The sequence below is a fragment of the Chenopodium album genome, chromosome 8, assembly GCF_948465745.1.
Source record: "Chenopodium album chromosome 8, dcCheAlbu1.1, whole genome shotgun sequence".
Classification (NCBI taxonomy): domain Eukaryota; kingdom Viridiplantae; phylum Streptophyta; class Magnoliopsida; order Caryophyllales; family Amaranthaceae; genus Chenopodium; species Chenopodium album.
The window spans coordinates 75,528,948-75,549,301 of NC_137841.1; the positions used below are offsets into that span (position 1 = coordinate 75,528,948).

The 20,354-nt window shown below is 35.9% G+C and overlaps 2 protein-coding genes and 2 pseudogenes across 6 annotated transcripts; 2 read left to right on the plus strand and 2 right to left on the minus strand.

Annotated features, from left to right (window-relative positions):
• The first annotated feature begins 879 nt into the window (after nucleotides 1-879).
• On the plus strand, nucleotides 880-5,259 carry LOC145642440 (sorting nexin 2A-like). Its single transcript, XM_081693623.1, has 5 exons — nucleotides 880-2,044; nucleotides 2,440-2,649; nucleotides 3,518-3,778; nucleotides 4,407-4,493; nucleotides 4,926-5,259. Exons 1-5 carry the CDS (start codon nucleotides 1,040-1,042, stop codon nucleotides 5,004-5,006), a joined length of 1,644 nt encoding a protein of 547 aa, XP_081549749.1. The 5' UTR covers nucleotides 880-1,039; the 3' UTR covers nucleotides 5,007-5,259.
• A 352-nt stretch (nucleotides 5,260-5,611) lies between these two features.
• Nucleotides 5,612-8,295, minus strand: LOC145556738 (putative leucine-rich repeat receptor-like protein kinase IMK3). Its single transcript, XM_081618387.1, has 2 exons — nucleotides 6,448-8,295; nucleotides 5,612-6,352 (listed from the first exon to the last, which is right to left on the minus strand). The coding sequence occupies exons 1-2, from the start codon at nucleotides 8,213-8,215 to the stop codon at nucleotides 5,736-5,738; spliced, it is 2,385 nt and encodes a 794-aa protein (XP_081474513.1). The 5' UTR covers nucleotides 8,216-8,295; the 3' UTR covers nucleotides 5,612-5,735.
• A 4,663-nt stretch (nucleotides 8,296-12,958) lies between these two features.
• LOC145556739 (PRA1 family protein B1 pseudogene) lies at nucleotides 12,959-14,066 on the minus strand (annotated as a pseudogene).
• A 750-nt stretch (nucleotides 14,067-14,816) lies between these two features.
• LOC145642437 (presenilin-like protein At1g08700 pseudogene) lies at nucleotides 14,817-19,429 on the plus strand (annotated as a pseudogene). Of its 4 annotated transcripts, XR_014115682.1 has the most exons (4): nucleotides 14,817-15,281; nucleotides 15,372-15,442; nucleotides 16,347-16,453; nucleotides 17,234-19,429. The product of XR_014115682.1 is annotated as a presenilin-like protein At1g08700 pseudogene, transcript variant X3 (transcript). The 4 variants fall into 4 exon arrangements; XR_014115681.1 differs by lacking the exon at nucleotides 16,347-16,453; XR_014115680.1 differs by lacking the exon at nucleotides 16,347-16,453 and having other exon boundaries at nucleotides 14,817-15,442.
• The last annotated feature ends 925 nt before the right edge of the window (nucleotides 19,430-20,354 follow it).

Sequence of the window (20,354 nt, forward strand, 5' to 3'; positions counted from 1 at the left end):
ACAATGTAACACTTAATATTGTTTATAATAGTTTGTATTGTCTAATGACTCTAATCCAATCAATTTGATATTTTACTATTTAATATATGTGAAAATTTATTACCTTAGTTTTCGCTTTTTCCTAATCGATGCACATGGCACCTTTACTGGCTACTACTGTAGCCAATAGTTTATCTTCCTTTAATACTCTTACGGAGTAAAAAAATTCTTGTGTTTGAGATCATAAAAAAAAGTTATAACAAATAAATAACTTTACCAATTTTATGTAAATCAATTACTCCCTATTTTATTACGGAGTACTTGCTCTATTTTTTCCTTATGTCGATGTAAATCTTTGTTCATCAATATCTCTAATCATGAATAAGTTATACAACAATTATTAATAATCTATTTATTGAGACGATTTCAATAAGTATCCTCAAAACTATATTTTTTCTTATTTATAAACTAAAATACTAGTCAAAATAAGCCAAATGAATAATGTACATGCATTATGTAATAAAATACAAATGGTGTATAATTTTTTTTAAAGGATAATATAATATTTGTATTTACTAAGAGCTCGTTCTCATTTACTAAAATAAGCTAAACTGAACTGAATTGTTTACGAGAAAAGGAAATTAGAAATTGAACTGAACTGAATTATTTATGAGAAAAGGAAATTATAAATTGAATTGAACTGAAATTAAACCGACCCTAATTATTCACTTGCCACATGGTAGAGACGTGCCAAGCTGTACCAATGAAATTCTTGTTACCACGTCAATCATAGTAGTCACCTTTTCCCTCGTTTTCCTCACTATATACTCACTTGTGGAAAATTATTTATTTATTTTTTTAAAAGGAAAAGGTTCTGGAAATTATTTTGAACACCCTAAATTTCCAAAAGTTTCAGTTAATCGTACAAATGACTTAACTAATCTAATTAGGATTACAAATATACAGGTAATTCATCCATTTTTCTCTCTCCTATAATCAACCTTCTTCATCTTCATCCTCAAAAATCCCCAAATTTGTCGATAAATTAGGGTTTTCGAAAATGATGGGACACGATCAAGATTCAACTGATGAAGATTCGCACTCTCAAATGGAGAATTTAGCTCTCAATGATAATTTTCCTCCTATTCAATCGTCTTTCAATGGCGCTTTTCCAAATCCTCTTTCTCCTCCTCCTGAGATCTCCACCACCGCCATTGATGATTCTTCAGCCGAAACCCTAACTCAATCGAACCAGAACAATATCCAGAACCCTAATTCATCGCTCAATTCGTTCCTTGAACCTCCTTCTTACGCAGATGCGATGTTTCGATCGTTTGATGCGGATGCTGATGTTGTCGGAGAAATCAACGGTCATGATCGGAGTGATTCGCGGTTGTCGGATTCGGAGTATATCTACATTTCGGTGTCGGATCCTGAGAAAGTTCCAGAAGCTTCGAATTCGTTGGTTCCAGGTAGTGGTTCTTACTATACTTACTTGATTACAACTAGAACGAATTTGCCTGAGTTTGAAAGTACTGAGTTAAGTGTTAAGAGGAGGTTTCGAGAAGTAGTGACGCTTTCGGAGCGATTATCGGAGACATTTCGAGGGTATTTTATCCCATTGAGGCCAGATAAGAGTATAATGGAGAGTCAAATGATGCAAACGAATGATTTTGTTGAACAAAGAAGAGTTGCCATTGAAAAGTACTTGAAGAAATTGGCAGCTCATCCTGTTATTCGAAAGAGCGACGAATTTAAGGTGTTTTTGCAGGTGGAAGGGAGGCTTCCGCTTGTTAAAACTACGGATGTGGCGTCGAGGATGCTTGATGGAGTGGTGAAGTTGCCAGGGCAGCTTATGGGAGAGTCTACCGTGGCGCCCGAGGAGGTGGTTCAGCCGGCGAAGAGTGGGAGGGATTTGTTTAGGTTGTTTAAGGAGTTAAGACAGGCGGTGTCGAATGATTGGGGTGGTGTGAAGCCTACAATTGTTGAGGAGGATAAAGAGTTTTTGGAAAAGAAAGAGAAACTTAATGATCTTGAACTGCAGCTTAGCAATGTGTCTCAGCAGGTATCGCGTTTTTTTAGCTGTTTGGTGATTATAATGATCATAATTTTTGTCTATATTAATTCTATCATGTACTTGTATCTAATTAGGGTAGTATATATTAGTTTATCACAAAATAGAGGAAGAATTATATTGAAAATTTAACATTTCACAAATAGTATTTGTCAATAATCATTTGTGTAATCAATAATAATGAGTAATTGGATGTAAGTATTTGAAAAAGAACAACAATGTGGAGAATGTTACTAAATAGCAATTTCATGGAAAGTTGTGTATTTCTCACTTTCTGTGTTCAGTCATGCAACCACTTAGTTGTTACTCTTAGTTATTAAGTGGTCAAGAAGGTTTGAGATATTGTATTTCCAGACTGATGTGTGGTAGTTGTGCTATTTGTTTAGGCAGAAATGCTAGTGAAAGCACAGCAAGATATTGGTGAGACAATGGGGGAGTTGGGTTTGGTATTTGTTAAGATGACAAAGTTTGAATTCGAGGAAGCACTTTATGAATGCCAAAGAACGCGGGCAGCTGACATGAAGAATATGGCAACAGCTGCAGTTAAAGCGAGTAGATTGTATCGTGAACTGAATTCTCAGACTGTCAAGCATTTGGTAAAGATTTGCATGTTATTATACTATTCTGTGGTAGAATATTTGTTGATTAATGGCATCTAATTTCTTACCAAATATATCGACTGTGATCAGACAAATTGTTAGTTTAGCTTGTACATGCTGAATTGCTGATGATTATGTTGAGTGTTTATCATAGAGACAGTTACTGACTATTGTATGGCTGAACACATGCCATATACCACTTCATTCATAGTCTGATATTTTAAATGGATGTTTAAATACTAGTGCAGTAGGTTTTCTTGTTGGTCTTGTATGAGTTCACAAATAAGAGGTCAAACGTAAGAAATAGCGTTTTTTGAGGATGCAATGCATATATGCATGTCACGTGTCTGAAAAATTGGACATTGTAGAAGTAGATCCAGCAGCTACCATTTAACATGGACTAATAGGTATAATAATGTTAACTTTCTCCTTGAAATGTTTAGTTTGATGTCATAGAATGTCACGATGCTGGATCTGCTCTGATCTCCTGCTCCAGTTCTCTCCTGTCATCTTAATACTCTGAAGGGCACCAAATAGGTCTAGTGACTCCAATTTCTTTGTTCATTTTTATGTTGTATGAGAAACATATAGACCGTGCTTGTTCTGGTTGGTTCAGAATAACATTGGCCGTAAATCGATGCATTTAGGACTTTAGGTAAAGGTTGCCAAATAGGATTATTAAACATCAGTTTCTGTGTTCATTTTGAATGTTATATGAAATTTTAGAGCCAGTGTTTATTTTGGACAGATTATATTTTCTTGTGGTTAATTGATGCATTAAGTTGTTTGTAGGAATGTATGCACACTCTTGAATGAATTTTCTGTGTGGTTACAAGTTTAATGATTGCTGTATTGTTTATTTCAGGACAAGCTCCATGATTATCTAGGGATGATGCTATCTGTAGACAATGCCTTTACTGACCGGTCTAATGCTTTGCTGACTGTCCAAACTCTTGTATCTGAACTATCTTCTTTAGAGTCACGAGTTGAAAAACTAGAAGTTGCTTCATCTAAAATTTTTGGTGGTGACAAGTCCAGAATGCGAAAAATTGAAGAATTGAAAGAAGCAATCAAAGCAACTGAGGATGCCAGATGCTGTGCAGTCAAGGAATATGAAAGAATCAAGGTAGGAATCTATGCCTTTTATGGCTTTTAAGTATCAGGCTATTCTTATAATTGTAATATGTATTTAGTCAAGTACTTAGCTTTAGATGTCTCTCTTATTCTGACTTAATGAACTAGGGTTGGATACCATGTCAACAGCGGAGTACATGCTATAATTATTCATTTTATTGTAGCTGTTTGGATGCTGATTGCTGATGTGTATTTGTCCTATCAGTAGTATATACCCAGTGTAGGAATGTTTTCCCTAGTTTCCTCTTTCATCTTTTCTTTTGTGTAAATGTGGATTGCCATCTATTGTCACAGAATTCCTTTCTGTTCAATAGTAGTATTTGCCTATTTGGTCTTGCACAAAGGATTATTCTTTGGCCCATCTTTCTCTGTCAATGTTTTCCTAATTATTATGAGGCTGTTGTTACATAATTTGCCATTTTGTGATTGAATTTTAATGATCATAAATTAGGATTATAAGCTGTTTTACTCCGTCGTGTGGTCTTTTGTTAGAGGCGAGACCTCCACTTTTATCAAGTAAATTGTGGCTGTGGGGTAAAATTCGTGTTCTGTTCATGGGGACTTTTGTATTCTTTTTCTGATTTTGATACTTCGTATGCAATATCTTCAATATTTTGCAGGAAAATAATAGGAGTGAGCTTGCTAGACTAGATAAAGAAAGGCAGGCAGACTTTTTGAGCATGCTGAAAGGCTTTGTTGTTAATCAGGTACATTCTTCAGCCTCTTTAATTCACATTCATCTGGGTGGTAATTGATAGAGAGAATACCAATGACATACTCGATACCTTTATGAATATGTCATCTTTAAATTGGTTATTTCTTATTAGATAAACTTTCTGAAGTCAATTATAGCTATCAAAGTCCTTGAGTTGAAACCCTGGTGATTTAAACTAACTCCAAAACGTTAAATCGTTGATCCCATAGTGTATGCTTTTGGTGGGGTGACGTGAAGTGAGGGAGGAGGGAGCTCAATTTAAACTAAGTAGCATATTGCTTTAGCAAACTTTATGACTCTTTCAAAGCTAAACACCATTTCTACTATCATGCATAGATATGTTAGTGCATTATGTAATTGTTTGTATTTCCTGTGGTTAATGTTTGCCAAAATCTAACCAACCAAAATAATACTTGTTTTGCAGGCGGGATTTGCAGAAAAAATGGCTAGTGTTTGGGAAAAGGTTGCCGATGAAACAAAAGGATACGGAAATGGTGTTAGTTGATGTATTTCATGTATATACTGTACAATTTTTGTTCTGTTGTTTTTGTAGTCTAATTTTCTGTACAATTGAGAACTGTTAAGTTCATTTTATAGTACCCTTATCCACGTTCTGTACATAGCTAATTATTGAAGAGGTCTGCGTTACCTACGAGTATTTCCCTAATCTGTTGCATTGTCTGAGGCTTCGGCTGTTTAGTGTTTACCATTACATTTCAACTTAATTCAGTCATTCAGAATGTATTCAATCTTGTATATACTCTAGTACTATGCTTTGCTGTTGTGAACGTTATTTTGAACTAAAGCAGCATATTTTCAGATGTCTCGTTTTTATTTTATTTTTCCTTAAAATTATTAATTTTTTTAGTAAGCTCGATAGTAAAATCTCACTTATTATTCCTAAATCCGGATGCAGTTAAAGATGAAGAATTTTTCTATGAACTATAGCAGCAAAGTTTCACTTTGAGCTTCATAGCAACAATTCAGAAACAATCAAACAGAGACCAGAGTATTGGAAGTCATTAAAGAATGGACTTTGCTTAGAATAAAATAGGTCTCTTGTTCCTTAATGGACGGGAACAAGAGAATTTAACAAACCTACTAATTTATGATCATTTAGGAGCAACTAATAAGTAGTAATAGAATTCTATATACAAAGCTCAATTAGCAAAAGATGATCAAGACTACTAATTAAAATACCAAAAATCTCTAGAAGAATCCCTCTAAATCTTCCTTATTCACTTGCTGATGGATCACCACCACCGTCATCACCCGAAGTAGTTGCAGTATCAGTTGGCCTGATCTCCTCTAACTGCTGCAAAACCTGCTGAACCTCTGGCCTCGAAGCTGGTGAAGGGTCAACACAATGCAAGCCCAACTTCAAGGTGTTGAGCAATTCATCTCCAATAGTTGACGCGTCTTTCATCAACTCCATGTCAAAAACCTCATTAGTCCACTCTTCTTTAACAATGGAAGCCACCCACTGTGGCAAATCTACACCATTCAGTGCTTCCCCGGGTGACTTCCCTGTCAGTAGCTCCAAGATGATCACCCCTAGACTATACACATCAGTCTTCGTGTTGGCCTTCTTGAGCTTCGACAGCTCTGGAGCTCGGTACCCTAATGCTCCTGCAGTAGCAATCACATTTGCTGCAGCTGATGCTGTCATTAGCCTTGACAGGCCATAGTCTGAAATTTGGGCACTGATGCTGTCATCAATGAGAACATTGCTTGATGTCAGGTTGCCATGAATTATATTCTCATTGTTGTGAAGATGGAAGAGTCCTCTAGCCATTCCTTGTATCATCCTCATTCTTGTAGGCCAGTCGACTCGTGTGTCTGGCTCTCGAACTGCAATGGAAAACATCAGATTACTTTCCAATCACAAATTAACAACATCAGAAAGTAAAACAAGTTTTAACAGTAAGATTCAACAAATTTCTTACCATGTAAAAAGTTTGCAAGACTGCCCTTAGGAATGTAATCAAAGACAAGAAGCTTTTCTCCTTTAGGCCCTAAATAATAGGCCCTCAATGCCAAAAGATTTGGGTGTCTTATTTTGCCAATCATATTAACTTCTGCTTCAAATTCTTTCTGCCCTTTTGTAATCTTCTCTCTTAGTCTTTTCACAGCAACTTGACTTCCATCTTCCAATGTAGCCTTATAAACTGTTCCATATGTGCTCTTCCCCATAATCTCAGCAGTAGCACACAGAAGATCATCTGCTGTAAACACCATTGGACCATCAAAATGAACCAGTTTACCCCCGGTTTCGCCTGTCTCAACCTCCGGTCCACCAGACGGGCCTCCCTTCTCGGCTTGTGAGGCCCTCCCCGCGGCAGCAACACCCCCTTCTTTCTCTTGACTTGACACAGACCTTTTCCTGATCAAGCAGAAGAGTAGTATGCAGCAAAGTGTGAGCATAATCACTAGAAGTATACCTGCTGCTATCAGAATTATGTCTTTAATGCTCAATTTTCGGCCTTTTTTCGCTTCTGCTGAGATGCCAATTGAAGGTGATGGTGCTTCTGAAGCGCATGGAGATGAAGGACTAAACCCACATAGTCTAAGATTCCCAATAAATGAGCTTGAATTAAACTTTTCAGAAAGTTCAGTTGGAACTGAACCAGAAAGGCTATTATATGATACATTCAAGAAACCAAGATTTTTCAAATTAGAAAGTGAACTTGGGATTTCTCCACTGAAATCATTGAAGGACAAATCAAGCTGTTTAAGGGTAGAAAGATTGCCAATTGATTGAGGAATTCGACCCTCGATTCGATTCCTCCTAAGATTAAGCATAGACAAGTTATGAAGGTTACCTATATCTTCAGGCAAATCTCCTACAAGATAATTACTCTCTAAATTCAATGTATTCAAAGAAGATAACCTTGAAATACTCTTTGGAAAACTACTCTTAATAAAATTATGGGACAAATCCAATGTCCTAATACTAGAAAGTTTCCCCAAACTAGAAGGCAATGGTCCTGATAAATTATTGTATTGAAGAGAAAGAACACTAAGGCTACTCGAACGAGTTAACTCGCCGGGTATAGGGCCTTGCAAGGAATTATAGCTCAAATTGACCCAATAAAGCTTAGTAGAATTAGCAAGACTAGGAGGGATTTTTCCTGTTAGAAAATTATGGCTAAGATCAAGGGTTTGAAGCAAAGGACATTGGCCTAATGAAGCTGGAATCGAACCCGAAAGGCGGTTATTAAAGAGTTGAACACCTCTAAGATTAGGAAGAAGGCCTAAAGAATAAGGGATTGAACCAGTGATAAGATTATCATGAAGACTAAGTTTTCTAAGTGCTTGAAATTGGACAATTTTTTGTGTAATTCTACCACCTAAATTTTTCCAAGGAAGTTGAATTACAATAACTTGACCTTTTGCACATTTAATTCCAACCCAACCACCTGAACAAGCACCAATTCCACTATCATTCCAACTCCTTAAATACCCTTTTGGATCAATTAACTCATTTTTAAATGCTTGTAAACCTTGATAATCAGCTTGTGTAATTACCACACCATCATATCCACTCTCACTTGAACAACCTTGTTGACATAAAATCATCAACAATTGCATCAAAATCAACACCTTCTTGTACTTAAACCCGAAACCGGAACTGGAACCAGAACCACCAAGTGGGGTTTTTTCTTTGGATTGTATCTTCCATTTACCCTTCTTTTTTTGAGTTTCAATCAACATTTGAGAAATTGGGTGTTTTCTAAAATTTAAAAAAATTAATGGGTTTTTTTTAAAAAAAAAAAAAATTAGAAAAAAATTGGGTTTTTGGTGAGGAGCTGAAAATGAGTTGATGAAACAGGGAATAAAACAGAGAAGAGGAGGGTTTTGTAGTTAAGGTTGACGTTTTTTGAGTATCATAACAGCACGTGATGAGAGAGAAACTCACGTGAAAAGTTAAAAAACCCGGGACAAACTGTCAGAGTTGCAAATGCTTCAGAGGCGCCTCTTAACGGCTAGTTTTTTCCTCTCTTTCTTTCTCTCTATAAAATTTACTACTAAAATTTTGAGAAATGAGTCAATTTTTGAATCTTTATAATAAAATCTAACGGCTACTTTTTCTTGTTATTATGTGAGTTATATGTTCTGAACCTCGACTAAATTACAGAAAATGCCATTGGTAATTGCATGGGTTCATTAATAAGTGCATAAAAAAGTGAACTTTTGGGTGGATTATACGAGGTTGAATCCCAACAGTTTTTTGTGTGTCATTTTGCTGTTTTTATTAATAAAATAAAGTTATTTTTAACTACTTTTTAAAATTTTGTTACTATTATGTGTTAGTTGTTGTACATAAAATTGTTACCAACTTTTTTTTATTCTTTAATAATATGATTAAAGTAATGAGTTTGGAAGTTCTAGGTGTTGAGATTTGGAAGATTATGACATGAAGCTTTAAATGCATAATTCAAGTGTGTGAAAGAATGGTGCTTTCAAACAAAATACAATCTTAGGTATACTTGTAGACAAAATACTTGTATAACCTAGAAAGCTGAGATTAGAGGGTCGTTTTATTGTTTGTACATTGTAGAAATAGTGGTCCAATTTTTTTAATTCCATTTCTATGAAAGTGTAAAATTGATGGAAAGAATTATTTTAGGAGTGTTGCATAGGATTGATGGAATACTTGTCTTTGTTCACATATTTTTCATTAGATGTTACTTCTTGTATCTCTCAAATTAAATGCTAACCTTCATTTTTCTCACCAAAAATTATTAAAAAAATAAAAATAAAAAAACTAGCTTCTAGCTTCATTTGTTTAAAAAAAAATACTATTAAATCACTATAAATCATTGATTTTAACATTTTCATCTAATATTTTCCTTTTTAATTATTCTTTTGATGTATATTACGGAGTACTTGTTTTTCATCTTTTTTTTGTTGACATGACTCATATGTGAAACTCTCCTTTAATGTGATTTTTTTGGGGGTATGTTGTAGGGTGATTTTAAAATATACACAAACATATTAATTTTGGTAGCATTCTCTCATTATCAACCATATTAATAGACTGATGGATATGGGGTGGTTGAAGTTGCATGACTTGCCTCACTACAAACATTGTAGTACAAATTTTTTGGAGAGCATTCATATCTCTAGCACTCAAGTTTCCTTCTACCCTTTAAGGCCTTTAACTACTAAAATGGCTAACTATTTATAGATATAGCCATAGAAGGCAACTTTTTGTATGACCTTAGGAAAAGGATGTCTTTTATGATATTTTGAGGCATCTTTTTTTCCTTTCTTTCTTTCTTTCTTTTCTTTTTTTTTTTTTCTTCTTTTTTTTTTCCTCTGAAATTTAGGGTGACTTGACTATACCACATACTAACATACTTCTTTCATTTTGCAAAGATTCTATGTAAAACTTTAAGAGTTGATATCTTTAAAAACTACAAATTGCTACATGTACTTCTTTAAAAACAATGTGTAGTATTTTAAATCTGAGCTAACAATTCAAGCAGACAGTTCATTTGCATGTTAACATTGAATGTCAAATACTCAAATCCATATTGTTAGTTATTTTAGTAATAACTAATAAAGTGCTACTATATGAGTATATGACAAGACTATTAGATTTTGTACAATGTTGAGTTACAAAATTTGTACAATGTTGTGTCTCGTTTGTATGGGTGACAAACTTTTAAAGTTAAAGTTTAGTTTGGTTAGGTGGAGGCGTGGAGCCTTGGAGTAGTTGTATGTAGTGATGGCCTTGCCCCAAAATTAAACTAGTCCGTACTTGATAGGTTACACCTATGAATGTCATGAATGTGAGATTATACTCAAGCAATGAAAAAAAAAATAAAAAAATTGGGGCATGTTAACATTTTGGTTAGGGTACATTCATCATCAACAAATCATGGTTTATAACAAAGGATTCGACCCTCGGACGAAGTTATTCAGTCCACACGCTTGTTAAAATTACGAATAAGACTTAATTTAGCTAGTCTATGAGCAAAGTCATCATCATTTTTGTGAAAAGGAAGCTTAAGATACCTACCTTAGAACCTATTAGGACATCAAAGTAAATGACACTATGTCGATCATAAAAGCTTTGATGCTATTTGTCTCCAACTTTCCATCCTTGCCACTATGACTATTGACTAGAGTGGTACAGGCGTACAGCTTTCAAAACAACAATAATCTTAAGTTCTAAACATAAGATCAAAATGTATGCCGTCCTAACTCCTAACTCCTAAATCAAAAAAAAAAAAAAAAAAAAAAAAAAGGATTGGACCTTACTTATTCAGCCCACATCTTTAACAACTTGAAAAAACTCGTCTTTGGCCCACTCTTCTTGCCCATGAAGTTGTGGCCCAATTTTAAAAGTAGGTTGAAGACCCCGAAAAGCCTGAAATCCATGGTGCACATACTGCTGAAGTGCTGACTGGTGACAAATTGACAATGATTTCACGATTCCACAACAGTGAAATTCTATGCTCATTAACACTTATAAGGAACATAATCAACCAATATAAAACTGTCCTCATTGATCAATTGGTCGCGACCAGGAAAATGGCCAGTTGCTATACCAGTTTGTTCATATGATGGCAAAAGTCGTTTTGTGGATTCAGATGTAGAGGACTTGACCTTTTTGATCTAGAAAAACATACTCGAAGGAAGTACAATGGTGATCCTAGTCCTACCAAGTCAAAGAAGGATTTTTCGTGGTGGGCAGAATGGCCGTGTGTTTGAAGCCTACTGACAACATCAACCTATAGATGTAAATCATGAAGAATGTCCTGCTGCCAATTAAGACACATTTTTTGCATTATAATCCTTCAATAAGTCGGTATCTCTTCCCAGAAGCTAGAGCTTGGAGTTCATGCAGGAGATTTCACAAATCTGTAAGGACTGATACCCTGTGCTAAATCCGGTTTTTTTTTTATTCGTCATAAATTACATCATCATACTTCAGGTCAAATGTCCCTTTAACACAAAACATTCTGAACTTATAAGCATCTAAGTCATGAAGCTCTGTTCTGTATTTCAAACTCCTACACCCACAAAGTTTCCAATAATAATGGGTTGCACCTTCATGGCATGTAATTACACTATCCCTAAAACAACTAATCCATCAATGACTGATTCAGGTTTAACCAACTGTACTACAGTCAAAATGATAAGAAAACAAAAGCCTCTGCAACCCTTTGGTCGGTAGCTTCTTGCAATTGCAACGAGACATTCACCCAATTTAAAAATTTTCCCCCCCAACTAAACATAATGAAACACCAGTCACTTGCTAATCTCCTATCTGCTAACAGGAACAGTACAGGAAGCAATAGAAAGCCAGCAGCAATACTTGAATTGCCTAAATTATAATGCAACATCTTCCCTCACCAGTTTATTCATGCTTTACTTCTAATTCTATGGCTCTAATTCTCACAGGGAAAAAGCACCACAACCTGTACTTAGTTACGTCTTTACGTTCAATTTTGTGAACCCTACCAGCTAATGGTACCTAAATTCTTTCCTTACATTGCTGGCCTTCCCAACCAAAAATTTCATCTCAGATAATGCAAGGTAGAATACTCCATAACCTAATCTACAGAATTGACATATATAGAAATGAACATCTGACAAAAGACTTCAAGAATGCGCAGCTGTTGTCCATGACAGGTTTTTATCTTTCAAGATTTTCAACAAAACCTCCATGATTTTCCATTATCAATGGAATTTTTCAAGGTAATATACTCCATAACATATCAACGGAATTAACAAATATATAAATGAACATCTGACAAAAGAACTCAAGAATATGGTAGCTGTTGTCCATGATAGGTCTTTAATCTTTCAAAAAATTTCAACAAAATCTCTATGATTTCCCATTATCTGGACTTCCTTTAATTCAAATACTATAGCTCATCTTCACGGTAAATACTACATTAGCACCGTATGCATACACTTTTGTCACCGATCTTTATTCAAATTTAGCAATAATAGTGGAAACTAAACCCCAGCAACTACACCACACCACCCAACCCCATCCCCCAGCCAAATTCTTGCAGCCCAGCAAAAACTACCATGTACCATGCTTTCTTCATCTATCTATTCAGTTCCATTAGGATCCATCGAAACAACAGGATTATCATCTCAATATCTACGAGTTGTTAAGTAAATTTCAAGTCAAAAAGCATACTCCGAAGCATGTAATCTACCAAGTTAATGCGATCTATGAGGTGCATACTGCATAACATGGTTGACAAGAACACAATTTTTCATGTATTCATCCTTCAATGATAAAACTACATAAGAACGATCGTAAACTAATTAAGAGCTCCATCCACATATAATCATCATCTCTTCGACAGATCAAGGAATGAATTCAATATGCTAGACAAATAAAGATAACAATTTCAGCCCATCTAACTAAAAAAAACTTCACTAGAATAAGTGCATCATAATAACAATCAGTAATTAACATCAGTAAACAAGCTCATCATACAATTTCTTTGATAAGCAATAATATTTCATAACAAATTCATCAAATTATAACTACATTGAGTAAAAAGAAATTACACTGCACTGCTAGCAAATTGATCAAAAGCAAATATAAAGATCTACTACACATTTCTTGTATTAGATCCAGATCAACTATTAAAACAGCTAGCTACAAAACCCTAATAACCAAAGAATCCCCCCAATTTTCCCCTTTAATATCAGATCATATGAAATCAAATCAAATCAAACCAGAACCAATACCTCAAAATTCAAAATCAGACTCTTCCGGCGGGATTCGCGGCGGCAACAGCGGCGGAGGAAGCAGCCCCACCAAGGAACGACAATAACCCAGCATTAGGACCTTCTTGTTCATCTAAAAACAGATCTTCAGGAACCCTAAAAGCTCCATGAACAGAAACAATGGCGACCCCAATCAAAGCAGCAGAAATCAACAACGACCCAACACTCGTCAAGAAGATAACAACCACAGTAGAAACAACGAGAATCCCAAGCGTCTCACGCTCGGAAAACGTGCGACCGAAGATAACAACGGGTTGATCGGAGGGGCGGAAGAGGTAGAGGAAGATCCAAGAAGCGAGGAGAGAGAGAAGGACGAGGAGAGAGAAAGGGTGTGAGATGAGAGAGAAAGCGAGGACAGCGGCGAGGAGAGAGAGGTAATTGACGCGAAAGTAAGCGGCGTTTTTGCGGATGCGGGAGAAAGCGTCGGAGAGATTCTCGGGGCGAGTGAAGGCGGTGCGATCGAGGAGTTCGTACCATGGTCGGCGTTGCGCGAAGGTTTGGCGGAGAGAGGTGGTTAAGCGGGAGATGAAGCTGCGAAAAGCGGGGGTTGTGATGGTGGTGTTGTTGTCGGCGGTGGTGGCTTGTTGGGTTGTCATCGGAAGTGTCGCCGGCGACGACATTGTTTGCCGGCGGTTGAAGGGAGGAAGAAGAAGATGGGTTAGTTGAGGAGATGATGAGAGGATTTGGGAAGTGATTGTGTTGGGTGTGTGGTTTGAGAAGGGTCTGTTTTGGCTTAACAATGGTTATTGTCGGTGGGGTGCCACATACACATTGTTCATCTTATAGTTGTAATTGGCTCTTTGTGGAAAGAGATGGAGATACATGATTATTGGTGATACAACAAATCAATTCAATAATTTCGAGGGTGGAGAGAGAGGTGACAATCGAATTGTTTGATTCGAATGAATTTATTCCGTTTGGACGAAGGTGGTATGTAGTTATTCGATTATTATCATATGATTAAAGAGTAATTCTACTGTTCGAGATTTAAAAGTGGATTAATCGACTAAAAATATGATCGAGGGATTTAGACTATTGAAACATCCCTTTACTATTCTTTATCCATCAACGATGATGATCTCGACATATACTTGTGTGTGGCTAAAGGCCTAAAGTTGTATTACGTTTTGGTTTTCGAGTTGGTATTGCATGCAACAATATACTTCGTATTGGTTTAAACTTTAAAGGTGGTGCAATTAATGTGGTACAAGGCCTATTGAAAAGGTGGTCAACAATTAAACTATTGGGAATTTGAAAATCCCCATTAATTCGGTTCATGCACTCAAGCCGTCCTTGTTTAATTAGTGATTTTGTTATCTGATAAGAGGGCGGGAAATACGATAACTCATTATCTCTAGTACTCAGTAAGTAATAAGTAAGTAGCTAACTTGTTATGGTTTATCTCCCTAAATCAAAATAACTTTGGTGAACAATAATTTATAATTCATGTTCGACGGTTCAGGGTAAGATGCTGATATTGCTGAAGCTATGGCTACAAGGCACTCTTTATCCATTGCTATTGACTCGGGTATCACCAAGTTAATTATTGAGTCACGTTGTTTGAAGCTTATTCAACACTTGAAGTGTAGGAAGACTGAAAATTCCGATTTTGGCCGTATCATTTGTGATACTCTTGCTTTGTCTGCTAGGTGTCTTTCTATTAGTTTTTCCCATATTGGTAGGAATGGCAACGGCGTTGCCCATAGACTTGCTTGTGTTAGCAGGAACTATGATGTGATGAGGGTGTAGATTGAGGAAGTTCCGACGTGTGTGTCGGATTATGTTATGTTTGACTCTTTGGTTGAATAAATTGGCTCTGTGTTTCTCTCTCTCGGGGAAAAAAAAAAAAATCCTTTTTATTTTCTGTTTTTATAAATTAAAAGGCAGCAAGCAAAACGATGTCGTTTAGCCAAGAACTTCCATTCAATAGTATCCTACTCCCCTTTCTCTCATTCCATCTCTCTCATTCTTCTTTGAATTTTCTCGCAAAAGTCGACTGCTACCTCATGTGGTAAGACTGACTACAATCTCTAGATCAAAACGTTTCAATTGTATTCTCCCTTTTTTCTCTCTAAATTTTATCCATTTTCTTGAAATTTAGCTTTAAATTGGCGAGGAATTCTACTTAATCTATCTATGTTGATGTGGGTTTTTGCTCGATAATCATTCTAGGTAAGACTTTTATTCACTAATTATTAATTAATGAACTACGAATAATTTTATTCAAATTGATTATTCTGTAATGGGTTTTGGTTAACTTACCGTTTTATGAATGATTATTGGCATTTAGTGTTTTTAATGAATTTGATACTAAATAATTTTAATTAGTCTAGTAACTAAGGAAATTTATGACCCTTTTTTCTGGGTTATTTAACAATTAGGTTAAATGATTTAGAAGAAAAATGGGTTTTACCATTTTTAGAGCATTTGATTTGATGTTTTAAAGGGTTGTCCAATTAGTTAGCTTAAATGATTGTTGAAAGTTAGAGAATTGGGCTAAGTTTCCCAATTAGATTTTTGTTGTACTGCTGCAAATGCTTGAAAATCCATGTTCTTAAGCATTTCATTGGTGTTGGTTGATATTTCTAATTCCAAGTATGTAAGTTTCTTTCTTTCGAGTAGAAAGAAAAAAAATGTAAGTTTGGGAATGTAAATAAAATTTTAAACCTATGCTAGATTGGCTTCAGTGGTCTAATAACAATGTATTTAGTGATAATTGTAAGCTTTTGAGGGTTTTTTTAAGATTGAAATTTGAAAAAGAGAGTAAATTTTATTGTTCTTTCCTGATTTCTAGATCTAGCTTATTGTTTATGTGTTACTATAATTAGGTTTTCTAGATGATGCACATACTCATTGATGCTGCTCTTAGTGTGTAGCGGTTCAACTGCATCATTATACCAAACTACCATGTTAGTGTCGAGGTAGTTTAGCGTGCAAACAGTTTAGTTTAAGGATTGCTCAATGAACCTTGTCTGTATAACTTAGTTTCAGTTATATTTCGTAGATCTAGCTTGTTTATTGTTGGTTGCCCACAGTCAAAATAATGATATTAAAGAAAGATTACTAAAACTTTTAGGTTGCCTTCATTCGGGATATGACTGATGAGCAGTGATTAGTTATTCATTATCTTCTGCACTCACTCTTGCACTCTGAAGTTCTAGCGTGCGTCTACCTTCTTCAGAGGTATCACTCTGAATCTCTGACATAATGATTCATCATCGAGTGCACTTTCTCTTGCATTCTGAAGTTCTAACATGCATCTGTGCAGAACATGGTAAGGAGAAATTTGGCCAGTGACTACAGAATTAGGTCAATTTGAGGATTTACCACTCTCTTTACTGATCACAAGAGATGTATTACCATCTCTAATTTGGCATGTATAGAAGCGCGATTTACTCTAGTTCATTCATCAAGTAATTTAATAATAGGTGGAGATATTAGATTTCTTGTTCTAGAACCTCTTTGATATTTGAACCTTTGCAGGAGACCATGAAAGATGGCCTGAGAGAATATAACATCTCATTACTGGTTCAATTCTCCATCTTCTGTGTGAATTTGTGGATCTATCTTGTGAATTTGTTTCCCTTCAAGTACTTGGAATAGCTATACTAATCTGTGGGATCATAGGGTGTTTGTTAGTGATTAGTGATTTTCCAAGCTAACTGTATTGCCTTTGCTTAAATAAGTTGCTAGTTCTTTGGTAATGATGCAGTTGGCTTTGTTGTTTGTGCTGCTTATAAAGGGTTATTAGGTTTCATGTTGGAACTTATGCAAGTTATTATCATTATCGGTGATGATTGCTCGAGTATACTTATTTTATAATTGATTTAGTTATCTGCAATTGAATTGTTGTATAGTTTATTTAGTGAAGCTTTTGGATTTGATAGGATTAGATGTAATTTGTTCAGAATGTTGGCTGCTATGGTGTCTTGAACTAATTTTTTGGGTTGCTACTCTGTGCAGAGCTTAGTAGGACTCCATGGGAAATCTATCAACACTATTGTTTGTCCATGTTGAAACAACTAGGGTAAAGGCCTCAAGGGACAAATGAAAGTTCATGGAACACCTCAATAAATACAGCTCATAAATCTGTGCGGATGAATCATTCTGTTTGGCTTCATTCATCATTTCTCCTCCCATAAATCCCCTCAATGGCGTGTCCCTGACCTTCTAGTCCCTTCTCTTCTCATCTGCACAAAGTAGCTGCAATGGAGGGGAGCATACTTGATTCCCTTGGCACAGAACTAATAGGGGTAATGTCCCCTGTTTCAATTTGTATGCTCCTAGTTGTTCTTTTGGTATCCATTCTTTCTCCATCCTCTTCTTTCCCATCTTCCCCTAATCCAACCCCCATTGTCACTGCGGCCAACCTCGTCTATTCAGAAAATCCATCCGATTCTACAACCCAAAAATTTGAAGGTGCTCTTCTTAATGCTGCTGTTTTTGTTGTACTCATTGCAGTAGTCACCTTCGTCCTTGTCCTCCTTTACTACTATAACTTCACCAACTTTCTCAAACACTATATGCGCCTATCTGCTTTTCTCATCCTCACCACTATGGGGGGTGCCATTTTTCTCTCTCTCATCAGCCATTTCTCTCTCCCCTTTGATGCCCCCACGTGTTTTCTCTCTCTTTTTAACTTCTCTGTACTTGGGGTTGTCTCAGTATTTGGCCGAGGGGTTCCAATTATCATTACCCAAACTTACACTGTGATTTTGGGGATCATTACTGCTGCTTGGTTCACCCAATTACCTGAATGGACTACCTGGGTGCTGCTGGTTGCTTTGGCGGTATATGATTTGGTTGCAGTTTTAGCTCCCGGTGGTCCGTTGAAGATTCTAGTGGAACTGTCTCAGTCGAGAGATGATGATCTTCCAGCTTTAGTTTATGAGGCAAGGCCTACGGTTTCATCTAATGGCGGGGGAAGAAGAAATGGGGGTTTGGGGCTTTTGGTTGGTGGGGTTTCAGATAATTCGTCAGTGGAGCTTCAGAATCTGTCAACAACTGTTGGAAACTATTCCAATGAGGATGAGATTGCAGTTGATGATGAAAGAGAGAGAATGGGGAATGAAAGGGGTGGTGATCAAGGGGAAACAATACCGTTGGTGGTAGCGAATTCAAGTGAGATTGGCGTGGTAGATGAAGAAAGGTCACCTCTTGTGGAGATGGTTGCTGGGGAGGGGAGAGATGGCGGTGATGGTAATGAGGAAGCCATGACTGCTGGTATCAAACTTGGACTGGGAGATTTTGTGTTTTACAGTGTTCTTGTGGGCAGAGCTGCAATGTATGATCTTATGACAGTATATGCTTGTTACCTTGCTATTATATCAGGGCTTGCTTGTACTCTCATTTTGTTGTCCGTGTGTCGTCGAGCACTACCAGCCTTGCCTATTTCAATTGCTTTAGGGGTGATTTTTTACTTCTTGACTCGATTGTTAATGGAACCTTTTGTTGTTCAGACGTCAACAAATTTGATGATGTTCTGATGAAGCAACTTCCTCCACACCCAAAAAAGGAATAAGCACTACAGTTTACAGAAGGTTATGTTTTTCCAAGAGGGTTGTTCTATTTGCTAAGAGATGTTGTGTTGTTTGCTGTATTTTTGACCGGACAACAGGCCAACACATTCTTTTTCAAGGTTCTCGACATGGATGACTGAGATTTACCAAATCTGTCTCTGGTTTTGCTGATGTGTGAATAGAGTGTACAAGAAATGCATTCATCAATCTGATACTCGTATATTTTACAATGAGAAGTGGTTTCTCTTGACCATGGAAGGAAATGGTGTAGCTGTCGATTAAGATTTTTTGCGTCAATGCTCAATTGTTTCATTATAGTTATGGTGTACCGAGAAATGATTTTCACACTCAAGATATTGATTTTGGCATTCCTCTTCGTGACCACTGCGTAGGAAATTGTGCTCTATCTTACTACGAGTAATACTGTAACTGCCCAAATGCAAGATTGCAAATTTTTCGTGCATGATGTCTTTCTTTATTCTGCTTCATGTTAAAACTATTTCCTTTTAAGACTAATTGTTCGTACAGTTTTCCAACTTTTTTTAGCCTCTTTACATTCTAGGACTAATTGTGTATTCCTTATTTCAGACTATTTTCAATTTGATATTGATAAGTGCTATTAATGTGGGATTACTATAAACATGGCTTGGGTTAGGTTGGCATTTGATTCATTAATTATAGCTTGTGGGGTGTGCTCACCTTTTTAGCTTCAAAGTTCTAAAGTCACTACCTAAAACTAAGTACTTTTTTGGCGGAAATTTATGACCAAAAAAGTCATAAATATATGAAAAAGATTATGCCACTTTGATTCTAAGAAGCATATGCCTGAGCTTAAAACCTATAAAAATAAAAAGGGATATATTCTATCTAATCCAAAGATATTTTAGCACGTGTAATAGCAAAACGTGCTCGCCTGTGTCTTGTGTGAGGAGATGTAGACGAGATTTTAATTTCAAGTCTTTAATACCATTTTAAGATTTAACAAGTTAAACTAGTTTAGAAATTCTATGAAAAATTAGTGTGATTCTATTACATCTGTGATATATTTGATTAGTAGACATCTTAATCTATCTTCCCTCGATTGTAAGTTGTGACACAAGTGTCCTATAAAAAGAGAAGTTGATTCATTCGAAGGCGATAAAATGATTAAATGACATAATATTAGTAATTAATTAGTGTGATTTTAAAATTATAGTGAATAATAATGTAATTCAACATACCCTTTCTAAAATTAGATTATATATGAATGCATTATCATCTTCAAATGTTGTTCACGTAATTATAATCTTGTCTCCTAGCATATGATTGATTTTGAGCTTATATCAAGCATACCCATTAAGGATATACGAGTACTAGAATTTTTGCCTAACCCTTATTATTTTATTTAGCGTACATCTATCTTTTGACTCGCATTCCAATTTGTTTGATTGATAATTTATTTCGTCTACCAACATAGTAACAAACATTCCTTGGCGTGAAGAAGATGAGAAGATATCAGCCTCTAATTCTGAACAGATCCACCAATATTATAATGGTATTAACATGTACGTATATGATTTTCTCTT

What these genes read in the sequence shown, in the direction of transcription:
- LOC145556738 (XM_081618387.1), bottom strand. Translation starts at nt 8,215, where the DNA reads ATGTTGATTGAAACTCAAAAAAAGAAGGGTAAATGGAAGATACAATCC. An exon ending in TCTTGCAAACTTTTTACATG is followed by an intron (nt 6,353 to 6,447) that starts GTAAGAAATTTG and finishes TTTCCATTGCAG; the next exon opens with TTCGAGAGCCAGACACACGA.
- LOC145642440 (XM_081693623.1), top strand. Translation starts at nt 1,040, where the DNA reads ATGATGGGACACGATCAAGATTCAACTGATGAAGATTCGCACTCTCAA. An exon ending in TTAGCAATGTGTCTCAGCAG is followed by an intron (nt 2,045 to 2,439) that starts GTATCGCGTTTT and finishes CTATTTGTTTAG; the next exon opens with GCAGAAATGCTAGTGAAAGC. An exon ending in AGGAATATGAAAGAATCAAG is followed by an intron (nt 3,779 to 4,406) that starts GTAGGAATCTAT and finishes AATATTTTGCAG; the next exon opens with GAAAATAATAGGAGTGAGCT.